Raw genomic sequence first — 21,784 nt, 5'->3', positions numbered from 1 at the left:
GTCTCTGAACTTCAGTGTCCTGATAACATTCAGGTAGCATTTTGCAGTTTCCCATACCTTCTACATTCATCACCACAGCCCACCGCAGTGAGGGAAGCAGGGCAGAGATGATCATTCCATTTTTGCACATGAGGCTCAAAGGGCAGTACTTGCCTAAAGTCACACAGAATGTCAGTACAAGAGTCTGGACTCAAGCCCTAGACTCACAGCCCCTCTATAAAAAAATCTCTAAATTTCATGTCCAAGAATGGATCTTGGCATCCCCCACTGTTGTGTATAAAAATTTAAATGTAATCTTTTGGAAGGGGAAATCTCTATTTATCAGATTCTCAGTGGGCAGTATTGATGCCAGAAAATTTGGAACCACCATTTACATCATGCAAACACCATCAGACTATTTGGGAAGTTGAACCTGTCCATTCTTTTCATCAAGCCACATTTTTATCTAAAAGAAAGCTGCAACCCCCCAAGGAGCGGTAAGGAGGGATACAACAGTTGGGCTTTCTTACCTTGGACCTCCAGCTGCATTTAGTGCTTCTCTCTCATCTCAAATAATCTGCTTTGGATGACCCCTAACAACGCCTCTGGCCTTACAGCTCCTCCCTGCTGTATTTTGAAAGTGTGGTCTGAAAGGAAATACCAATAAAAGAGACTTGCTCTCGGGTCTTCATTCTGTTAACTCTTAGTTTACACACTATTAGCTGTGGTTCTCAGGTTTGAGAGGTGACATAATGTGTAGCTAAGAGCATAGCCTCTGGAGCCATGTTGCCTGGGTCCAAGCCGCTCCTGAACTTCCTAGTAGTGTGCCCTTGGGAAGTCACTTCACCTTTCTGTGTCCCCGCTTTTGGGCTATAAAATGGAGATAATTACAGTACTTGGTCGCTAAGGTTGTGAAGATTAAATGAGCATTCAACAATTAGTTAACATGTAAGGCAGTTAGCTATTATCTGGTCTACACATGGGATTATAAAAGGAAAGGAGAGTGGGTGATGATAGTGACAAGTGGCAGTTTATGGGGGAGGACACGGGAAATGTGAAAAGCAGATGCATGAAGTCCAGGAGTACTGCTCTAGGGCCTTACGGGGAAGGTTAAAGAGCCTTGCACATGGTGTCACTGTTACGGGTGTCCAGAGGCTAAGCCTGGGGCATCATGGGAATGAGGGAGGAAGTGACTAACTTGCTGGGCACTTGGGATGTCCCCAGTGCTGTGCTCAGAGCATTACATACATTACCTCATGTAACCCCACAATAACCCTTCAAGTGAGTGATCTTGACCCCATTTTGAAGCAACAGGCTCAAAGAGGTTGCCTTTGCAACCTTGCCGAAGCTCCACAGCTAATTAAGAGCAGAACAGAGTTTGGGGCCAGACCTCTGACTCTAAGGCTCCTGCTGTTTATATCAGTGTAGCACCACCTTTGAGAAAAGCATGACATTTTACCAAAGCATTTCAAATAATCACAGTAATAATATTTTTAAAATGTTGCTGGATACTAAATGGGTAAAGCCCCATTTCCATAGAGAATTCAGCTCTCCAAAAGGACTCTTTCCCCAGTGTGTCAGGGGCCAGGTTTTAAGCAATGCCTTTTGTTTTTAAGCACATGCATTGTTTTAAGAAGGATCCTGTAACTTCTCCCTCTTGGACATCTACAAAGTCCATTCCTTGTTCCTTCATCCATTATCCTGTGGGCATTTATTCCCTCATACTTTTGTTGTCACTCACCTGGATTATAAAACCACATCCTAATTGACCTCCCTTTCTCCAGTCCCTCTCTTAAAGACCATTCTCCACGAAGCTGCCAGAAGGAGTTTTCTAAAACACCTGCGTCACCATGCCACACCCACACCTTCATATCCTTAGAGGCTTATTACCTTTGCCCTCCAAATAAAATCCAAACTTGCCTTGCATTTAAAACTCTGGTCATCTAGCCCCTACCTCCATTCCCATCTACCTCCAGCCATGCCCTCAACACACATCCTGAGTCACCTGCAGTTTTCTGAAAGCATCAGCTTTGTATCACATCTGGCTTGGACACTATCCCCTCTGTCACCACCAGACTCCTACCACCTCTCTATCCTTCACTTTCAGTTTAGACTTCATTTCCTCCAGAATGGTTTCCCAGACCCTTGCTACACCCTCCAAGTTAGGCTATGAATCTTCAGCCCTGAGCTGCCCTTGTAGCGCTGGGTCACCATGAATTGTAACACTCAATTCGCTTGATCTTCCTGCCCCCACCGCAGACTGTGAGCCCCCCAAAGGGTCTAAGTCACTTCTTATCCTCAAGGCCTAGCAAAATGACGAGTACATAGTAAGCACACAGGAAATTGTGACTTAGTTAACTGAGTTTCAACAAACAAATGATGTCTGTGTGTAATCGGTCACTTCAATCTCTAACACCTTGCTTGCTCATCTGGGAACATTGTGAGGACAGAGACCAGGTCATAATCACCTGTTTATTTCCAGAGCCAGCTCAGGGTTTGGCATAGCAGTCATGTACCAGTGGTTACTGAAGCACTTAGTTAATTGGAGCTGGAACAAAACCAACCGGAGCTGCTGAGAAGAGACAAAGGGTAAAGGAATTCCTGTTGCGTAGCCTGGTGAGGGCTGCCCAGTGTCGCCCCCAGGCCCTTCTCAGAAGTACTCCTCCAGGTGGCTGCTACTATCCTTATTTTACACTCAAGGGAACTGAGGCTCAGAGAAAACAATGTCACTGTCCACAGACACACAGCTAGTAGAGAGGAGCTGAGTGAGATTCCACTCTGGGTCTGAGCCCGAAGCTCATGCCTCTTCTGTGTGCCTTCATCAATAAGCCCCACCCCTAGCCCCGGCCCTGAGCTGCTGTAGCTGTAACTTCTAAGCCAAAGGGGAGAGACTATTATAAAAATCCCCACACCTTTTTTTTTTTTTACTTTTTTTTTCAATTTATTTATTTTCAGAAAAACATTATTCATTATTTTTTCACCACACCCAGTGCTCCATGCACGCCATGCCCTCTATAATACCCACCACCTGGTACCCCAGCGTCCCACCCCCCCCCCCCCCGCCACTTCAAACCCCTCAGATTGTCTTAGGATACTGCACAACCCTAGTTTTCTCCCACTCCTCCGAAAGCTCCCCCTGTGTCTCCTCTGCCGTTTTCCTGCTCTGCTTGTCTGGGAAATGTCAGCAGCCTTGAATTCCATCCTCTGCCCTCTGCTCTTCTCAAACTCTCCTTAGACAGGAGGTAATTTGTGCTTTGAGACTCAGCTCAGATTTTGCCTAGGTATAAACTCCACAAGGGTAAGACCTGTGTCAATCTGATCTGTTGTTTCATCCTTCCACGCAGGCCTGGCACTGTATATAGGTGCTTGATAAATAGTGAACATCTGTATCATGTTTATTGAATGCCAGGCACTAAGTACTTCACTCCTCACAACAGCTCTGTGAAGAAGGAGCTATCAATATCCCCACTTTACTGGTGAGCAAACTGAGGGCACAAGAGATGAGGTAATTTGCCCAAGGTCGCACGGCTAGTAAGCCAAGGAGCCAGGATTCAAACGCAGGTGTTTTGGCTCCAGAGCTCAGGTTATTACCACTCCACTCCACTACCTCTCCTCCAGAAAGCCTCATGGAATCCCCAGGGCCAGGTTAGGGGCCTCTTCTAATCCCTGTGTTTGCGGCTAGGAGAGCACTTATCCTATTATTGTGATTATTTGCTCAGAAGCCTCCCTCTGTGGACCATGACAGGTCTGCCCCCACTGGGCCTGGCACAGGGCACACACAGTAAATGTTATATGAATGAATGAACTACAAAACTACCATATGAGATGGAACATACTATCCCTGTTTCATACATTGATAAACTGAGGCTTAGAGGGGTTAAATCATTTGCCAAAGTCTCATAACTACTATATAACATACCCTGTCTATCTCCAAAGCAAATCTTTTTTTTTTCCATCATGCATTTTCATTAGACCTGCATTTATTTTATTTAAGACTTTATTTATTTATTAGAGAGAGTGCACATGCGTGCAAGAGAGGCAGAGCATGAGCAGGGGGGAGGGGCAGAGGGGAGAGAGAGTAGCAGATTCCCCGCTGAGCAGGGAGCCTGACTCAGCACCCATCCCAGGACCCTGGGATCATGGCCTGAGCCAAAGGCCGATGCTCAACCAATTGAGCCATCCAGGCACCCATTAGACCTGCATTTAGTTGAAATTCTATTTAAGTGCCCTTTGCCTTATGGAGATAATGTCAGTTTTGACTCATCTATTCATCATTTAGGCTTTTTGTTAAACACTGGATTCTCAGCCTCTACCCTTGTCCCAGAATTTCCAGGCTAGGATGGGGCCACCAGTTTCAGGACATTGTGGTCAATGCTAGAGGAGTTCCAGGAGCCATGGGAACCTAGAGAAGGCCCCCAGTTTGGGCACTGTTGGATAGAATTCTGTGAGGTCTCAGGCCCCTGGAAATGTTATCTGCCTTACTTGGGCACACATTAGTAACACTGGCATTGTATTTTTCTGAAGAGTTTGCAAAAAGGAGAGTCTTACTAAAACTTCTCTGTGTTTGGGGGAGTCCGGTGGAAACACATATAAAGGAAATCAGGTTTGGAGGCCAGGAACTTTGCCACATTTCCAGAGGGGAGTGCCATGGTCTCAGCTGGATGGAGCATCCCACATAGGAATCATTTTCCTGGGTCTGCACGGCCCTTTTCTCATTTCAGAGCATTTCTGGATATAGCAGGCCTACCTCTCCTCATTCTACAGATGGAGCAACTGAGACCCAGAGCAGTGAAGTGACTTGAGCAAGGCTCCCTGCTGGCATGCCTTCAACCACACCAAGCATCAATGAGGAACTTACACAGTATCACCTACGTGCCTCAGGTTCTTGATATTAAAAAAACAAAAACAAAACAAAAAACCTATGGAAGGTCATGGACACCAAAGGAAAGACCATGCTTTCTGGTATAAAAGTGGTACTGTGCCATGGAGGCAAAGCACCCAGCCCCTGCCTTTGCAGAGTCCCACAAGGAACCAGCAGGGCTATGGTGTGCCCAAAATAGTGGAGGCCCTTAGAAGAGACCAGTGGGGCTGCTTCCAGAAGCTGGGGGTGGCTCTGAGCTGTGATGCTCCTTTCTTACTGGCACAGTAACACTTTATGCTTTATAGCAAACATGTTCTGATTAATGGAAGCCCTGGGAAGGGTGGTGGGAGTGAGCAAGGTGACCTAGGGCAAGAGATGGCCCAGAGTGCCTCTGGGACCTTGAGCACCCAGGCCTGCCAAAAGGTCTGTGAACCACGACAACCCATTCAGAATTCTGATTCTGGAGGGCATTTTCAGATTATGTTCAAAAGCAGATGTCACCTGCTATTATCAGCTCCCAGCTCCCTATTCCTTTTTCTAATGGAGGCAAAAGGATACTGAGAAAGGAAAAGTTTTTCACTCCGGAGTGAAGGCAAAGAGAAGAATTCATTCGTTAAGCAACTGGCTAACAAATAACAATATCCAATATACCTTGAGCATTTACTACATATCAGGCACTGAGAAGGACTTCCCGTGAATTATGTTATTGAATCCTCACAATGACCGTACGAAAGCATTCTTTTTACTTCCATCTTACATAGGAGGGAATGTGATCAATGGAGGACTCCACCCCAGCTCCGTCAGCCCTGCTCAGCCCTGCTCAGCCAGGCCCTGTGACCAAGGGTGCTAAGGATACATGAAGGATGCTGGGAGACTCCTGACCAGCAGTGAAAGCACAGCTCTGAGGGCAAAAGGGAGTGAAGAAGCCCCCAGGAAAAAAGGCTCCCAACACCAAAGGAAAGGCAGCTTCATCCTCCTATACCTATCCCTAGGGGATCAGTCCTGAGAACCAGGGTAGGGAATGTGGCCTCAACTCCACCTGCTAGTCTTCAACCAGCTCTTGTACAGATGGCAAGAACAGTTCTCATCCCTCTCCCACCTAGCTGTTTGACCCTGGGAAAGTCACTTCCTCTCCGTGTCTCAGTTTCCTCTGATATGAATTGGGCTTGAAGATGGGTGGCCGTGTGGTTTCAGGGAGGGCAAAACGCAGGAGCAGCTCAGAAAGCTTGCAGTGTTGGCATCTGCCTACTTTGCCTTTGACGAGCGACAGTAGAGCATCCTGAGTGCTAGGTCCTAAGTGGTAAGTAGAAGTGTTCTAGGTAACTGGCCTGGGCACCTGGAGGAGGCATCTGTGCATCTGTGCTGCTGCAAACCTGGAGTCTGAACCACCCATTGGAGTTTTTTTTAAAAAAAAAAAAAAAAAAAGTCTATTTGTCAGCCAGCTTCCCCACCCTGACACGGACCCGCCAGGAAAGAGAGTTAACATGTTGGGCTCCTGCCCAACCAGGATCCGGCCCTGAGCCAGTCAAGCAGCTTGGAATTCACCCACATACACAGCCTGGAAGGAGACTGCGCAGTCCCAGCAGGAAATGGGGGGTGGGTGGGGTAGAGGGAGTAGAAGGTGTGTGTAGGAGAGGGTGCAAGTCAGAGTAGAATTCTTTGAGGGAAAGATGCCAAAGGCCTGTGTGTGTGTGTGTGTGTGTGTGTGTCTGGCCTGAGCAGACAGATTAGGTCTCTCCCTCCTAGAGATATCTCCTAGAGAGATATCCCTCTCTTATCTTCATTTTGGTCTGTGACTTGGGGTTTATAGGCTGGGACTAGGGGGCTGGGGACTCCGATGCATACATCGAGGACCATTCAGCGCTGCACTCTAGCAGAGAGGCTGATCCTGCCCAGGAGCCTCATTCTGACACCCTTCGTCTTCACGTTTACCTCCCCCCACACGCGCTGGCCTGGCCGCTACTGTCCTCCGAGCAACCCGATTCCAGTGGGGAGACACTTGCCCACAGTCACACAGCACTGGGAAGTCGCTCAGTCTGGGTGGTACGCCCCCCAGGGGGCTGATTCCTGGAATTGCTGTTTCCAAAGGCCCCCTTGTGAGGCAGAGACCATGAGAAGGAAGGTCCAAAGGGTGGGTGGGTGCACATGATCCTCAAAGCCCTAGGAGAACCTGAAGATCACTTGGGCCTTTGCACCGTTTATATGCAGAATCGCCCTTCCCTCCCTTCCTCAGCCTAGTCAATTCCAGGTCCTTCCAAACTCAGTACCCGGAGACTGTGAGAATTCATTTAAAATGGGTCAGAAAGGAGGCCAATCTCAAAATAAATATATTATGATCAGCAACTTTCTTATGTTCCTGTCATAACCAGTTAGACGTTGTGAAAAAATGGGTGAAAAGATTCTGTTCAAGGTAGACACATAAAATACCAAAGATGATGCTGAAGAAACAACTATAGGAACAAAATGACAAAATTTCGAAGTGACATAAAAGTCGTGAATAAATGAAAGTCACATTGTGTCCTAGATGGAAACATTCCATATTGTGAAGATATATTATCTCCATCGAAATAATTTCTAAAGGCAGTTAAATAAAAATTCTGAAAGGTTTTTAAATTTCTACTTTCCATTTAGAACCAGCTTTAAAAATTCTAAAATATTTTTTTCAGAAGATTCTCTTTCCAAAATAGCCAAGAGAATTTTGAAAAAGAAGAATCAGGAGTCAGAAAGATCCTTGCCCTCCTAAACATTACAGAACTAAATAATGTCTGAGTGAGGCTGGTGCAAAAGTAAATTGCTACTTAAAAGAGAAAGTGTTAAAATGACCTAACACCATCTTAGAATTTGGTATATAGGATATAGTCAGTGGGAGAAAGGGTGGGTTATTAAGTAGTGCTGTGATAACTGGCTAATCGTTTGCGGAAAAAATTAAGTTACAAACTTACTTTACACCTTCCCCCAAAATTAATTTCAAATGAACTAAAGATATAAATGTAAATAGTGAAATAGAGGTGCTCTCAGAGAGTTGGATTTTAAAAACCCCTGGTAGGTATGGTACTGTAAGTCAAATCTATAAAGAAAAATGACAGATTTGGTTACATAAAATTTTTTAAAACTTGTTTTAAAACTTCAACATAACTGGGTAAAACCCAAAAGAAGAAATGCAGCATATGGTACAGATAAGAGGATGCCACTGTCTTTAATATATAAACAGCTATTACAATTTAAGGAAAAAAACTTTAGAGAGAAAAAAGCAAAGAATATACACAGATTAAAAAAAAAAAACCACGAGTGACTAACACATAAAGAAAAAACTAAGGAAAAACTAAGGGTATGCAAATTACAATGACAATGACAAAAGATTCTTTTTTTCCTGCCTGAATTGACAATGAATAAAAAGACCAGCAAGATGCACCACTGTTGAGTGTGCTCGTTGACACAACCTATCCTGAGGGCTATTTGACAAGTAGCTATCAAATGCCTTAAAAAAAAAAAGCCTCTGACCAATCAATCTTATTTCTAGGAATTTGTCCTTAGGAAATAATTAGGCAAACTCACAAAGAATGCTCATTGTAGTAATGTTTATTGTAGCAAAAATTGGAAACAAACAAAATACCTCTCAAGGGAACATGGGCTAAATAAAGGTACATTCATACATGGAAATAGTAAGCAATTTTTAAAGGTTATGTAGATATATTGATTAATATGAAAATTGTTTATCAGGTTTGTATGTAAAAATGTAAGTAACAAAAAGCAGATTTTTGTGAAGGTACATACACAGGGGAAAAAAATCCCACTATACTTTGCTGAACTGTCTAAAATGTTTCATAATGTTTTATCAGAACAAGCAATAATAATGTTTCCACTTGGGAAACTTAACGTCTCACCTCAGGGATCCCTTTCTTCAGGAAGTCTCCCTTGATCCTCCTTTCCCCTCTCCCACCTCAACCCTGTTTCTCACTGTGAGGTCACTGGTGGGTGACTGCATCCCTAGTTGTTGGTCTACGAGCTCTGTAAGGGGCCATCGCAGTTGATTCATCTTCAGGTCTCAGGGTCTGGCACTTACTAGGTGCTCAACATGAATGAAATTAATGAAAGACCCCTTCTCTCGTGTTTCCGTGAATGATCTATCAGTTGAATGGTATCGAACCCCGATCGGAAAGCCTCTACGTCTGATCCTACCCGACTGGAAATGAAGATGAGAAGGAAAATAAATGCCTGGATGGAAGTGGGATCTAGGTTCCCGTCTTCCTCGACGCTCAGCAGCACAGTGACCCCGGACAAGTTACGTCGCCTCGCGGAACCTCGGAGGACTTGTCTCTAAAACGTGGACCATCACACCTCCCCAAGGACTGGGTACCAACCAACACAACCCACGCCAAGCGTTTAGCAGGGTAGTGGTACACATTAGGCGCTCAAAAATAGAAGCAAATAGTTGGGCAATGAACATTACTCGCAGCGTACTGGTCCGGGGCTCCGACGCACCCAACCAGAAGGCTGTGGAGACCGGAAGCCTGGCGACACTGGGCGGTCGCCGCTCCCGCACGCGTCCTGCGGACTCCCGGGCTTGATCCAAAGGAGCGCTGCGGCCGGGCGCAGGGGCTTCGCGTCGGGGGCTCCCGCCGGGCTCTCAGCTCCGGTGCCCTCACTCCCCCGCCTTCGGGTGACTCCCTGGCCCACTTCCTCGCTGAGGAGTCAAAGGCCCGAGGGGAGAGGCTGAGCACCAGCAAGTCCCGCGGGCCCCAGAGGGTGAGGGTGAGAGAGGTGAGGAGAAGGGCCATCTGTCCGCCGCGCCCAGCCTGAGGCCGCGCCTGGAACTGTGTACAACTTGGGCCTTGGGTAGGGGTCTCCCCTGGTACCCCCGGGTTCGAATTTTCCTCTATCCCGTACTGCTTGTGAGATGGGGGACCAGTCACCTCACCTGAGTCTGTTTTCTCACCTGTCAAGTGGAATAATTGGACTTGCCTCGCAGAATGTGGCGCGACTTAAGACCCTGTAGGGAAAGCGCGAGGCGCAGGGCCCCTCGCAGGAGAGCGCTGAGAAGTCGAGCGCCAGGATGGCAGAGGTTCTTCCTGGCTGCAGAACTGTGCCTGGGTCCCTGGCCCTGGTCTAGGCCGGATCCGTGAATTTGACCCCATAAAAGGGCAATTTTAGCGGGCTCGGGGGCGGGGACAGCAAACCAGGCTGCGCTTCTCTGTCCACCCAGGGGTGCACGCGGCTGAGAGTCTTAATTAACGTGGCTCCAGAGTTGATCCGGAGGAAAATGTTGTCGTGGTCTGTGTGTGTACAGATGTGGGTGTATCCACACGCGTGCTCGTGCGTCTGTGGTTGTGCGGGAGACAGCGTTATGGGTCGGCCTGCGTAGACAGACTCCTTCTCCCAAAGGCACCTTCCGCCTTTTCTCCGCGTCCCATTCCCGGTAAAGAGTTTCAGCCAAACTAACGGAATCTGCAGCGGCCAGGAGAGGGCTGGGGACGGGAGGGGCGATTCCGTCCCGGAGCCACTGGTTTGGGGATAATTACTTTTAATGTCAGAAAGATTTAGTTTAATATCATCTCTATTAGGCTGCCGGGAGGGTAATTAAACGCGACGCGCCGCAGCCGGCAAACAGATGGCGTCTGCTTGCTACGAGGCCGCGGGCAAACAGCGCAAAAGTCAATGCCTCTCGGGTCCCCCATCAGCGCCCCCGGCCCTGTTCCTACTCAGCGCCTCTGTGCTGCACCTCCAACCGCCTCCGCACCTTCAGCCCCCAACTCCAGCCTCACACCCTGGGTCTCCACCCGGGCCATCTCTTTGGACCCCACCCTTGCCGGGGTTGGGTAGGGGAGTTGGGGACGGTAGCGAACACCTGTGGAGGTGCGTTTTCGTGGTTGGGAGAGCTCATCCGGGACCGTCAGGCGCCCGCACAGCAAATGATTCTGAACTAAGAGGAGATGCGTGAGGGAGTGTGTGCGTGTGTGTGTGAGATCGTGTGAGGGTGAGCTTTCTGCCCTCTAGCCACCTCATTTGTCCCGGTGGTCTGGGTTTGTCTGCCCAGGGTCCAACTTCAGGGCCCTAGAATAGGGCTGGGTCCAGGGACAAGCAAAGGCACACTTGTGTGAGCATCTGCTCAGGTCTAAGCGTCCTGTCACTGACCAGGGAGTCTGTGGGCGTCTGAGTGGGAGGTCAAGTACTCAGTGGAAATCCTAGGATGAGGGCATGATGATGAGAGCCCTGTGAATTCAGTCAGACTTTCTGAAAGGGTCCTCTTGGGTGGGAAGGCAGCGAAAGAGGCGAGTGCACCCCGCGGGTGGTCACTGCACGCAGGTGTGGGCATGTAGCCAAGACTGGTGCAGAATGAGGTCCCACAGGCAGGCTGTGTGTCCAGGTGTGAAGCCACACTCTGGTGTAGGAGGTAGACCCTGCTGCCTCAATCTGGGCATGCTTTCTCCACCACTGGCAGCTGTGGGGTGGCCTCCTCTGGTCTGCACCCTTTGGGGACCTTGGTCCATATCCGAGCTAACCCCAGAATGACCTGTGGATGTATGAGTGCAGTGACTTCCACCCAGGGTGGTGAGTCTGCCTCCTTCCATCCATGACACACACTGACTCACAGGAGCACCCCAACCTCCCAACCTCCCAACCTCGGGTGCACCAGAAGAAAGGTTGTATGTAGGTCCAGGACCTGTTGAGCAAGGAAAGAGAAGCCTGCTCTAGGAGTGGACAGATTCCCTCTGATTGGGCTAGGTTCCAGGAAGAGTCCTCTCTCCTTCCTAAAGAAATAAGGTTCTTCACACACTTGAGGAAGAGCTTGGGCTTCTCAAGTCCTTGTGGCTGAACGCTTGACTCACCCCAAGTTCAATTGGTTGAAGTTGTGGAAACCCACAGTGGTCTGGCCTCAAGTGAGAAGAGGAAAAGCTAGACATATTCTAATTGTTTAATTTGTCTGGGGTTTAAAACGATTCTGGAAAACTTTGCCCAGTGTAGCTCTGGGAGAAGGCGCCCAGCACCAGGCAGGATCCAGCCGCAGCCCTCCCTCTCTCCCACACATCCTCCTGCTAGGGTGCAGTTAACAGAGAGACTTCCTTAAGCTTATAACCTCAAGGTGTTATAGAGTGGGGTCTGGAGTTTACACTCCTGCAGGACCTGTTATCCGAGACTCACTGCCTTACCTCACTTCACGCGGAAGACCGGCAGAGCTGACCCCTTGCTCTCTCCCAAACTCATTCTCAGGCTCCAGCGAGTGGAATTTCCTAAGAGCGAAGGGCCTGGTTTATGTTACCATCACAGACTCCGGTCAGGGTCGGAGGGCGCTCCTGCGCCCGGGCATGGGCCTGGTCAGCTTTCTGGAAGCTCTTCGCGCGACTCTTCCGCACCCACCCTTTTCTCCCTCCCACGCCCTCCCTCAGCCAGAGTCTCCCGTTTGGCATCCAGTAGGAACCCCCGCAAGGCTCTGCGCTCCGAGGTGGGTCCCCGCTGTTCTGGGCCCCTTCCTCCCCTAGGGGCCAGCCCCCATCGTTAGGGCCCATGAATTGTGCCGGGGGAATGGGCTACGTCCTGAGGCCCCTGGGTCGAGTCCCCACGCCCAGTACCTCCGCGCCCCAGGCGGCGCCGGCCAAAACCCAGGGGCCCTGAAAGTTCTAAAGAATATCACAGAAACGCACGGTCGAGAATGGAGAGAGAACGACTTTTCGGAAAACTCCTTTTCCCCATTAGTTAAACAATTTTGCTTTACTCTGAGGGAACGAGAAAAGTGGAGAATAAAAGTGAGAGTGAGGGCACACTGGAATGAGGAAAAGACAGAAAAAAGGGGCACAGAGAATCACGGTTAGGGAAACCCAAGGCGACCGTGCCGGAGGACTGCAGCATTAATTCCAGATCTTGCCACTCAAAAGGAAAACAAAATCCAAAACCTGTTACCTCCTCTGCAGATCGAACTGTTCCTCAAGGCCGTGACGTCAGTTGGGGAGAAGGTGAAAGTTAAAACTACTCTTGGGAGTCCGTGGTGACATTGTTTCAGGCCCGGAAGGACCGACAGACGAATGCGCGTCTTGCGAGCAAGAGGATCTGGGGAGACAAGAGAGGCCACGTTTTACTTTCGTTTAAAAAAGAAAATTAAACGTTTTGTTAATTCGAAATAACACTGACAAAAAGAATCCCACCACCACGTAAAAGAAATCGAGGTGCTGCAGAAGTGAGGAGAGGAAAGAGCAAGAGGGGGCAAAGGGACGTAACTAGGGGGCGGGGAGAGGAAAGATGCGGAGCGCAAGGCACCCCGAGGGCTCCGACAGGAAGCGCAATCTCAATTCTCTCCAGGCTCCTCTTTAAAAACAAAAATCTTCATAAACCACACTTACCCTTCTTGATGCCTATCATACCAGGAATTTTTAAAGGAAGGATCTCTGTTTTAAAGGCGGCAGGAGGAAAAAACCAAATCAACAGCCCCCAACTACCCCAAACGCACCGGACTTGGGAGCACACCATAACGAAGCCGGAAAGCATCAGGAAAAATCCTCTTGGCATTTATGCCCTATGCCCTCTCCCTTCCCCACCCCCGAGTCTCCGTTCCACCCCCACCCCAGCCGCGGTAATTGAATTGTCACCTGCCCCTATCCCGCCCCCGGCCACCAGGGCCACTTGGGAAACTCGGCCTTGCCAAGCGCCCCCGGCCAGTGAGAACGGCGCAGCCAAGCCCGAGTCCCAGAAGTCGAGGGGTTACACACGGCTACGTAGAGGCGCACCGGACACGGTAATTAGGCGCAATTCACACGCTCCCGGGCGCACGGAAACTACTTGTCACGATATTTTCAACGCTCCTCCTAGCCTACTTTTCTCCACTCCCTCCTTGGCGCGCCCCTCCCCTCCCGGAGGCACTCAGTGGAGCTTTTGGAGTTTCGAATCTTTCGGACACTGTAGAATGCGGGGCTCCCCGGGCGCGGGCCCGGCCAATCAGAGCGCTGTCTGCCTCCCCTGGCCAATGGCAGACGCCACATTGTTGTCCAATTCTGTCTAATGGAGCCCTAAGGAGCAACAATAGAGCGGGCGAGCGGCTCATTGAGAGTCTGGCAGCGCCGGGCAACTGGGGCGCGGCTGTGCGCAGCGTCCCGCGCGCTCCGCGAGGGGACGCCGCGCGGCAAGGGCCGGGTCGCGGGCTCCAGCCAGCCGGTCCCTAACCGGTCCCCTGGCTCGAATTTCCGACGGAAGGGTTGGACTGCGCAGCGTTCAGAGGGGGTCCGGAAGTTCGGACATGGTGACTGAAGGAGGGTGACGTGGTCTGATAAGGGACCGGGGGCAGGGGGAAGAGGCCAAGAGCGCCAGCAACGCGAGTGGAGCTGGGAGGTGCGTGAAGCGCCAGCGGAGGAGGAGGATCCCGAGCCCGAGGCAGGTAGTTGAGGGACGCAGGGAGGGCAGGGGAGGCGGCCCGGCCTGCGGGCCCTGTTGACGAGGCCCGGGCCACGCCGGCCCTAGGGACTTCGCGGCCCCAGGGGCCTGAGGGAAGAGGCAGCTCAAAAGGGAAGGGATCTAGCATACTGGGGCGGAGACACCAGGACTCGGTCCCAGGCTTTGGCGGGGACCCCGGGATCTAGAGGAGACCGGGGCGGAAGCTCGGGGCTGGGCCTGCTTGGGCCTTCTGGGGCCACGGCGCAGGTGAGACTCCACAGCCAGTTCCAGAGGCGACTCCCCTGCCTCGGTGCTGTCTCCTGGGCCATCCAAGTTCCAATTCCGACACAAGAACTAGAGAATCTATACCCAAGTAGGGTCCCCCGGGGATCCCAGGATAGGGAGGGCGTGTCTGACGATTCTGTCCCTAAACCCGGAGGGGAAGAGACAGCAGTGTGAGAGGGTCAGGGATCTCTCTCCTGTGATACCTAACTTTTCACAAGATACCTCTTGCTTCCCGACTGTTCTTCCAGACTGCTGGGCTAAAAATCGTGCCACAGGTTTTACTCCACCCCCACCCACAATCTTTGCCTGCAGGGTGTTTTTGTTTTTGTTTTTTTCTCATGCACACCTCTCTCCCCCACGTGAACCCTGGGACCCAGACATCCATATCAGCTGTTTTTTGTTGTTGTTGTTTTCCTCGCCCCACAAGCTAATCTTCCGGCTGTCTGCCTATCCAAACAAAGTTTCCTTTGCTTAATTTTCTTTTTAACTCTCCCCAAGCCTAGTCAACCCATCACACTCATTTTCCTCTCCCACTCCCTGGAGGCCCCGCACCATGAAACTTGTAGCCCCCACATTTCCACGGGTCCCTGGGGCCCCAAGGCCTAACTTTGCTACTGAGATGTTTGTTTTGTTATCTAGCCTTCACTCTATTTCCTAGAGTTATTCTTTTCTGTTCTTGATTTTTCTAACTCTCCTGCTCCCTCCAGCATGAAAACTTCAGATCCAGTCCGCTGAACTCTATGCCTTGTGTGCTTTGATAGCGCTCTCCTTTTCACCTTTCCACAAAACTGAGCCCTTCTTCTCAATTTTTTTTTTTTTTTGTCTTGTTTTGTTTTGCTCTTGGTGTCTAGTCTGCTGGGTCAAAAATTTTCTCTCTAATCCGAGTCCGATCAAACATTTCTCCCTGCCCATCTCGCCCCAACTAAGCTAAACTTTAGGGGGATAATATTATCCTTTTCAACTTCTCGTTATATACACCTGAACCAGTGACTTTTCAAACTTTATATGTCTTTTGTTTTTATTTTTTCCAGCTGAACCACTGATTCAAACGAAATCTTAGACCCAGCGCATAAATCAGATATAAGAAGAGTTCTGGTGGGAATAGGGTGGGGGAGCTCAGCTTTACGAGGGGGATCCGAAGGTACCTCCTTCCAGCAATTTGGCAACCACTAGCCAAACTTCCGCGACCAAAATTTTCCCTCCCTAAGCCTGATCTCCTGGAGGGTACGCTGTAGCTTAGCGCATCGTGCGCTCTTCCCGGCAAGTCTCTTCCTTCTTCCCACGGTCTTCTACGCCAGGTCCTGCCATGGAGCTACGCTCCGAGCTACCTAGCGTGCCCGGCGCAGCGACGGCGGCGGCGACAGCGACGGGGCCGCCCGTGGCATCTGTGGCGTCGGTGGCGGCGGCGGCGGCGGCGGCCGCGTCGCTACCGGTGAGCGTGGCGGGCGGCTTGCTGAGAGCGCCGCCGCTGTTGTTGCGGGCTGCGGAGAAGTACCCGCGGACCCCCAAGTGCGCGCGCTGCCGCAACCACGGCGTGGTGTCAGCGCTCAAGGGCCACAAACGCTATTGCCGCTGGAAGGACTGCCTGTGCGCCAAGTGCACGCTCATCGCCGAGCGCCAGCGCGTCATGGCGGCGCAGGTGGCGCTGCGCAGGCAACAGGCGCAGGAGGAGAACGAGGCGCGCGAGCTACAGCTGCTCTACGGCACTGCCGAGGGCCTGGCGCTCGCGGCCGCCAACGGCATTATCCCGCCGCGACCTGCCTACGAGGTCTTCGGCTCCGTGTGCGCCGCCGACGGCGGGGGGCCGGGAGCGGGAGCGCCCGCGGGGACCGGAGGCGGCGCAGCGGGCGCGGGGAGCTCAGGTGAGCGCGCGGCTTGGTCGGGAGGAAAGGGAGCAGGGCCCGGGCCTGGGGGCACGCGGCCCAGGGACTTGTCTCGGTACTGAGAGAGTAGAATCCCCTTTTCCAAACGCCCGACCGCTAAGAGTTCGCTGCGCATCCAGGCCCTGGTTTGGGGGCACAAACACATAAACTCTTTCTCCTCTTTCTGAAGAATTTGACCTTTACTCCTTTCCCTCCCCGCGGGCCCAAATGTAGACGCTGCAATCTTATCTCCTCTACCCAAACGCAGCCAGATCCCGCCTTCCCTGCTCACTTGGCTAGGTTTCCCCAGCATGGAACCTTTAACCTTGGTTATGCTCTTCTCCACTTGCCCTGGTTCCTTCTGCGCCTTCCCAACTCTCTTCAGAAATCCGGCCCTCTCCCTGTCCTCCTCCCCCTCCCCGCACCGCTTTCTCTAGGTATTAGATACCCCTCTTTCCTTTTCCCCTTGTGATTCTTTTTCTCAAGTTTCTAATGCTCCCGGACAACCGCATGCTGTGCCTGCTCCTACTTTCCAGCTTCTTTCCCCACTTGTCCCCGTTTTCTCAAGAATAGGGCTCTCCCGCTTCTCTGATCCCCACTCTTCTAACCACTCCCCCACACTCCCCATCTGGCTGCACCCTCTTCTTCAAGATTTCTTACCTTTTTCTGGGGAGGGAAGAAATTAAGGCTGGGGCCACTGGGGGCCATCTCAGCCCTCATCTTTGAAGTGAAGAACTTCTAAGGTTTTAACTTTGGAAAGGGTGGATTAGCTATAGTGGCTCTATTTTTGCCTAAAGAAAGGCTTGGGATCTCTTAGATACCCAAGGTGTCTTCCGTAACAAGCTATATTGCCCAGGGCCAGAGGGCACCCAGGGCTGGGTTCGCTCTTGGAATGATGAGTGTGGAGTGGGGTCCTATAGGTGTATAGGTGGAAGTTATATTGTCTCCCACTTGAACTCTGGGCCAGGCCACTTCTCCAGGTCAGAGTACGGCTTGGAAGGAGGGATAAGGGTGGAGGTGTTGGGACGCAGATGTGGAAGAGGGGAACTGGACATTGAATTTACAGGGCACAGGTGGTTGGGTTCTGGTACAGAAAGAGTGCGCCCTGGAGGTAGGGGAAGTGAGGACTTAGGGGCTCAGAGAATAAGGAATGCTGGAGGAAAAAGGAAGGGGCGCCAGAGCCCAGTGAATGAGGGTTGTCAGGTTCAGAGAGAGGAAACTGGGGTCCAAAGGGCTGATGTGCTGAGGGTGCCGTCACCTCCCCGCTCCTAATCACTCCTCACATCCCCTTTTCTCCCCTCCTAGAGGCCAAGTTACAGAAGTTTGACCTGTTCCCCAAGACACTGCTTCAGACCGGTCGCCCCGGCAGCCCGCAGCCGCCACCCGGGAAGCCCTTATCACCCGACGGCGCGGACTCGGGTCCTGGGACATCTTCTCCGGAGGTGCGGCCGGGCTCGGGCTCGGAGAACGGCGACGGCGAGTCCTTCTCGGGGTCGCCCCTGGCCCGGGCCTCCAAGGAGGCAGGTGGGAGCTGCCCGGGCAGTGCAGGCCCGGGAGGCGGCGGCGAGGAGGACAGCCCGGGTTCCGCTAGCCCACTGGGCTCCGAATCCGGTTCCGAGGCCGACAAAGAAGAGGCAGAGGCCGCTCCCGCTCCAGGGCTGGGCGGGGGCCCGGGTCCACGGCAGCGGACGCCGCTGGATATCTTGACGCGCGTCTTCCCGGGCCACCGGCGAGGCGTCCTGGAGCTGGTGTTACAGGGTTGCGGCGGCGACGTGGTGCAGGCCATCGAGCAGGTGCTGAACCACCACCGCGGGGGCTTGGCGGCCGGCCTCGGTCCCTCCGTGCTCCCAGATAAGGCCGCAGTGGGTACAGTAGCAGCTGCGGACGACGCGTGGCCGGGCCGCGTCGACGCCGGGGCAGCTGGGGGGCCCGGGCTGCCCGCGCCGCTGCAAGCAGGCCCGGCCGCTCCTCCGCACCACAGACCTTTGCTGGCCGGTGCCATGGCGCCTGGGGCGCTGGGCTCGCTGAGCAGCCGCTCCGCATTCTCACCACTGCAGCCCAACGCCAGTCACTTCGGCGCCGAAGCGGGCGCCTACCCGCTGGGCGCGCCGCTGGGCCTCAGCCCACTGCGCCTGGCCTATTCGGCGGCAGCGGCGCACAGCCGTGGCCTGGCCTTCATGGCTCCCTACTCGACCGCTGGCCTGGTCCCCACACTCGGCTTCCGCCCGCCTATGGACTACGCCTTCAGCGACCTCATGCGCGACCGCTCGGCCGCCGCGGCTGCGGTGCACAAGGAGCCCACCTACGGCGGCGGTCTGTACGGGCCTATGGTCAATGGCGCCCCCGAGAAGCAGTAGGGCCAGGGGCCTGGCAGCCGGGCCGCCTCCGAACGAGGACCCCAGCCTTGATCCCGCGGGCCACCGCTCCCTCTTCACCCGGTGCGCTCTCTGCGCCCCAGCTGGGGTCCTCTCGCTCAAAGGGGATTTTCGGTTTTGTTTTGGAAGGTGGGTAGAGAGCTGAGCGAAGCGGGAGCAACCACAGGTGCAGGTGTTCTCAGAGGGGGTGCGTGTTCTTGACCCTCATCTTCTGACCACCTCCTCAAGGCTCCTCCAGCCCTTCAAAAGGCCGGGAATTCTTGAGAATTCAGAGGCTGCGGCCGCTGCACACGCTCCTGCCTCTCCTTTTGCTGCGCTCATCCCACCCTCCCGCTCTCCAGTGGATGGCAGGATAGTCCGAGAGTCTGTCTTCTGTGTCTCCCTCTCCTTATTAAAAATTTTTTTAAAAAAATATTCGCTCTAACAAATATAAATTTAGGATGTATAATTCTCCTGGCACTGAGTCGAGTCTTTGGGACACACATATATATATATCTCGATATCAATTGTAAAAAAGAAAAGGAAACAAGTTCTAAGGTGCACTTTCCTCGTTGCGGTATTTGTCGCTCTCTTTGTTGCTTATGCCAATAAGCATGGGTTTCCTTGGTGCAGTGTGAGTTTTTATATATGTATAAATCTATATATAATCTATACATATATATATATACAAGCCAGTGTATAATGTTATAAAATGGAATTCTAAGTTATTAATTGTAATCTGTAGGTGACCTCGGTATTAACGTGAAAAATATTCAAAAACAAGCAAAAAAAAGGACAAAATGGAAAAAAGTAGACTATGCGCGCATTGTACTTATCAGATTTTATAGATTAAATATATTGTAAACTCGGGACAAATCCTGCCCACCCGCCCCTCTTGCCTGCGGCCGGTCTCTCCCTAAGATGCGGTCAAGGTGCGCACTGAAGCAGGAACAGAGCGGCGAGTGACTGACCAGAACCGCCTGCCCGAGAGCCCATCCCCGCCTCCCGGAACTCGCCAAACGCCCGGCCCGAAGGGACGGCAGCGGGAAACGCTGCTGCAGAGAATGGCTCACTTTGTGCTTTCCTTCGCATAGACTTGAGCTAGAAATAAATGTTATTTTCTAAGAAAACAGCACGGAACCCCGTCCCGCTCCTCCGGCGGCCGGATTGAAAAGGTCTTGATTTCCCGTTCCGGCCCGCGGTGCCAGCTAGACTTCGGTCCGGCTGGTGTCCGACCTTCGCGGGTGTGGAGCCGGAAGACTCTCCGTGACGCGGGAAAGGCCCCGTCGACGGGAGTGGCGCGCGGCTCAAAACCCTGCGGGGAGCGGTGCCCCCTGCGCATCGGGTTACCCCACCTCCTTCCCATTCTGGTTTTGGGCGCGCGGGCGCGACGGGTCGCCTCGCCAGTGCTCAGGATCCCTGGATCTCGGGCAGAGCCTCTTAGGGAATCCGGAAAGGCTGGCGGCCGGATTCCGGTTCTTCTCGGGCCCCAGATTTGGATACAGCCGGGGTCGCACAATGAGCGCTTCCCTTCTCAAAGAGGTTTGGAACCCAGGCGATAGAGACGGCGGCTGGAGAAGGAGGGCTGCGACCGTTTTCCTACAAAGGCTCGTGGCCTGGGAGTTATTTTGGGGTGGGGGGGGTGGGGCGCTGCCCTCCCCAAGAGGTAGGGTGAACCGAAAGTGGCGGTGAGGACGCGCCTTCCAGTCAGACCTCGCTCAGTACCCTAGTCACCTTCCCTCCTCACTCGGGGCAGAGCGCAACAGTGGCTCCCCCGCCGACCACCTCCTCCAACCTCCCCGGGCCTGCTCCGCTCACTGCAGGGTGACTCCCCCTCTCCGGGAAACAGGGTGCTCCCTCCCCTAGTCTGGGCCCGGCGACATCCCAAGGTAAACTTCTGGGGCCGGCTCGAGTTCCGCCAGGCGGTGAAACTTAATAGCAGGACAAGAAAACGGTTTAATAAAGAAGGGCTTTAATAGGGAACTAATTTGATTGAGTTGCCTAATTCCACTTTAATTGGAAAGGGGTTTGGCTGTTTGGTTATAAAGTGCGAGGGTGACGATGAGATGGAGGTGGGGAAGAAGGAGCGAGAAAAGAAAGATGGGGAGCAACAGAGAAGGGACGAGAAAGGGAATGAAGATAGGAAGGAAAGCAGAGGAAGAGAGGAGAGAGAAGAGGGAAGATTTCTAGAAAAGTGGAAAGCTAGAGAAGCACGCGGGAGCTTTTAGAAGTGTGAACTTTCTTGCTCTTCAGGCTGCTCCCTCAAGTCTCCCATGTCCTCCTCCTATTCCAGGTTTTCTGAAGCATCGGTCCTCCCTTAGTCCAGGTTCCAGCCACCGCCTTTTTGGCCTCTGCCTTAATTCCCATCCAAGGTGAACCTAAGATCACTCTGGGTCTCTTGGTTTCAGGAGGGACCTATACTGAGTCTCCTGGAGCGCCTTGTTTTCTGTGGGTGCTCAAGCCAGACGCCAGGGGCTGGCTTAGGACCCTTGTTACCCACTGTGGAGAACATCCAGAGCTTCATAGATTTCAAGATTAGTATTTTGGTTCATCTTCACAGCAAACCTGAAATAATCCAGTGCGTTGTTTATTATTGGGTCCATTTTACCAAGAAGGAAACTGAGGTCCAGAGTGGTTTGGGGACTGTTGACCTCCTTTCCTCTACACTGTTCAGGTGAACCTCCTCCTCTCTTGAAGCGGTCTCTCCTGGCTGAAGGTGGGGGCTCCGCCGAATCCCCCCCTCCGGTGTACTCCTGTGGCTCAGAGAGGGGAAGCCACATCTCAGCTCCAGGCTGCCAGCAGCTTTGGTTGAGCTCAGAATGATTGCTGAAGTGGTGACACTTTGAGAGGGTGGCGTGGTGGGGTTCCCAGGTTCCTCTCCACCCCGCCCTGTGGGTCTTGGTGGCCCAGACCTGGCAATGGAACCCCAGGGCTGTGAGTCAAACCTTGACACCTGGCAGAGGGCTGCACCCATGCATGCCCCTGACCCCGCAGCCTCCTGTGTGATCAGGAGGACTGAGGCTCAGTAACTGACAGCGACCGTTGTACATTTAGGTTCTGCCAAGTCAGACTCCGAGACCAGGACG

General features: G+C 52.4%; 1 protein-coding gene across 1 annotated transcript; it reads left to right on the top strand.

Annotated features, from left to right (window-relative positions):
* The first annotated feature begins 14,515 nt into the window (after positions 1–14,515).
* On the top strand, positions 14,516–19,761 carry DMRTA2 (DMRT like family A2). The gene is made up of 2 exons (XM_044236408.1): positions 14,516–16,344; positions 17,650–19,761. The coding sequence occupies exons 1-2, from the start codon at positions 15,789–15,791 to the stop codon at positions 18,699–18,701; spliced, it is 1,608 nt and encodes a 535-aa protein (XP_044092343.1). The 5' UTR covers positions 14,516–15,788; the 3' UTR covers positions 18,702–19,761.
* The last annotated feature ends 2,023 nt before the right edge of the window (positions 19,762–21,784 follow it).

The sequence above is a fragment of the Neovison vison genome, chromosome 2 (genome assembly GCF_020171115.1).
Source record: "Neovison vison isolate M4711 chromosome 2, ASM_NN_V1, whole genome shotgun sequence".
Lineage (NCBI taxonomy): Eukaryota > Metazoa > Chordata > Mammalia > Carnivora > Mustelidae > Neogale > Neogale vison.
This window is presented reverse-complemented; position numbering and strand designations above follow the sequence as displayed.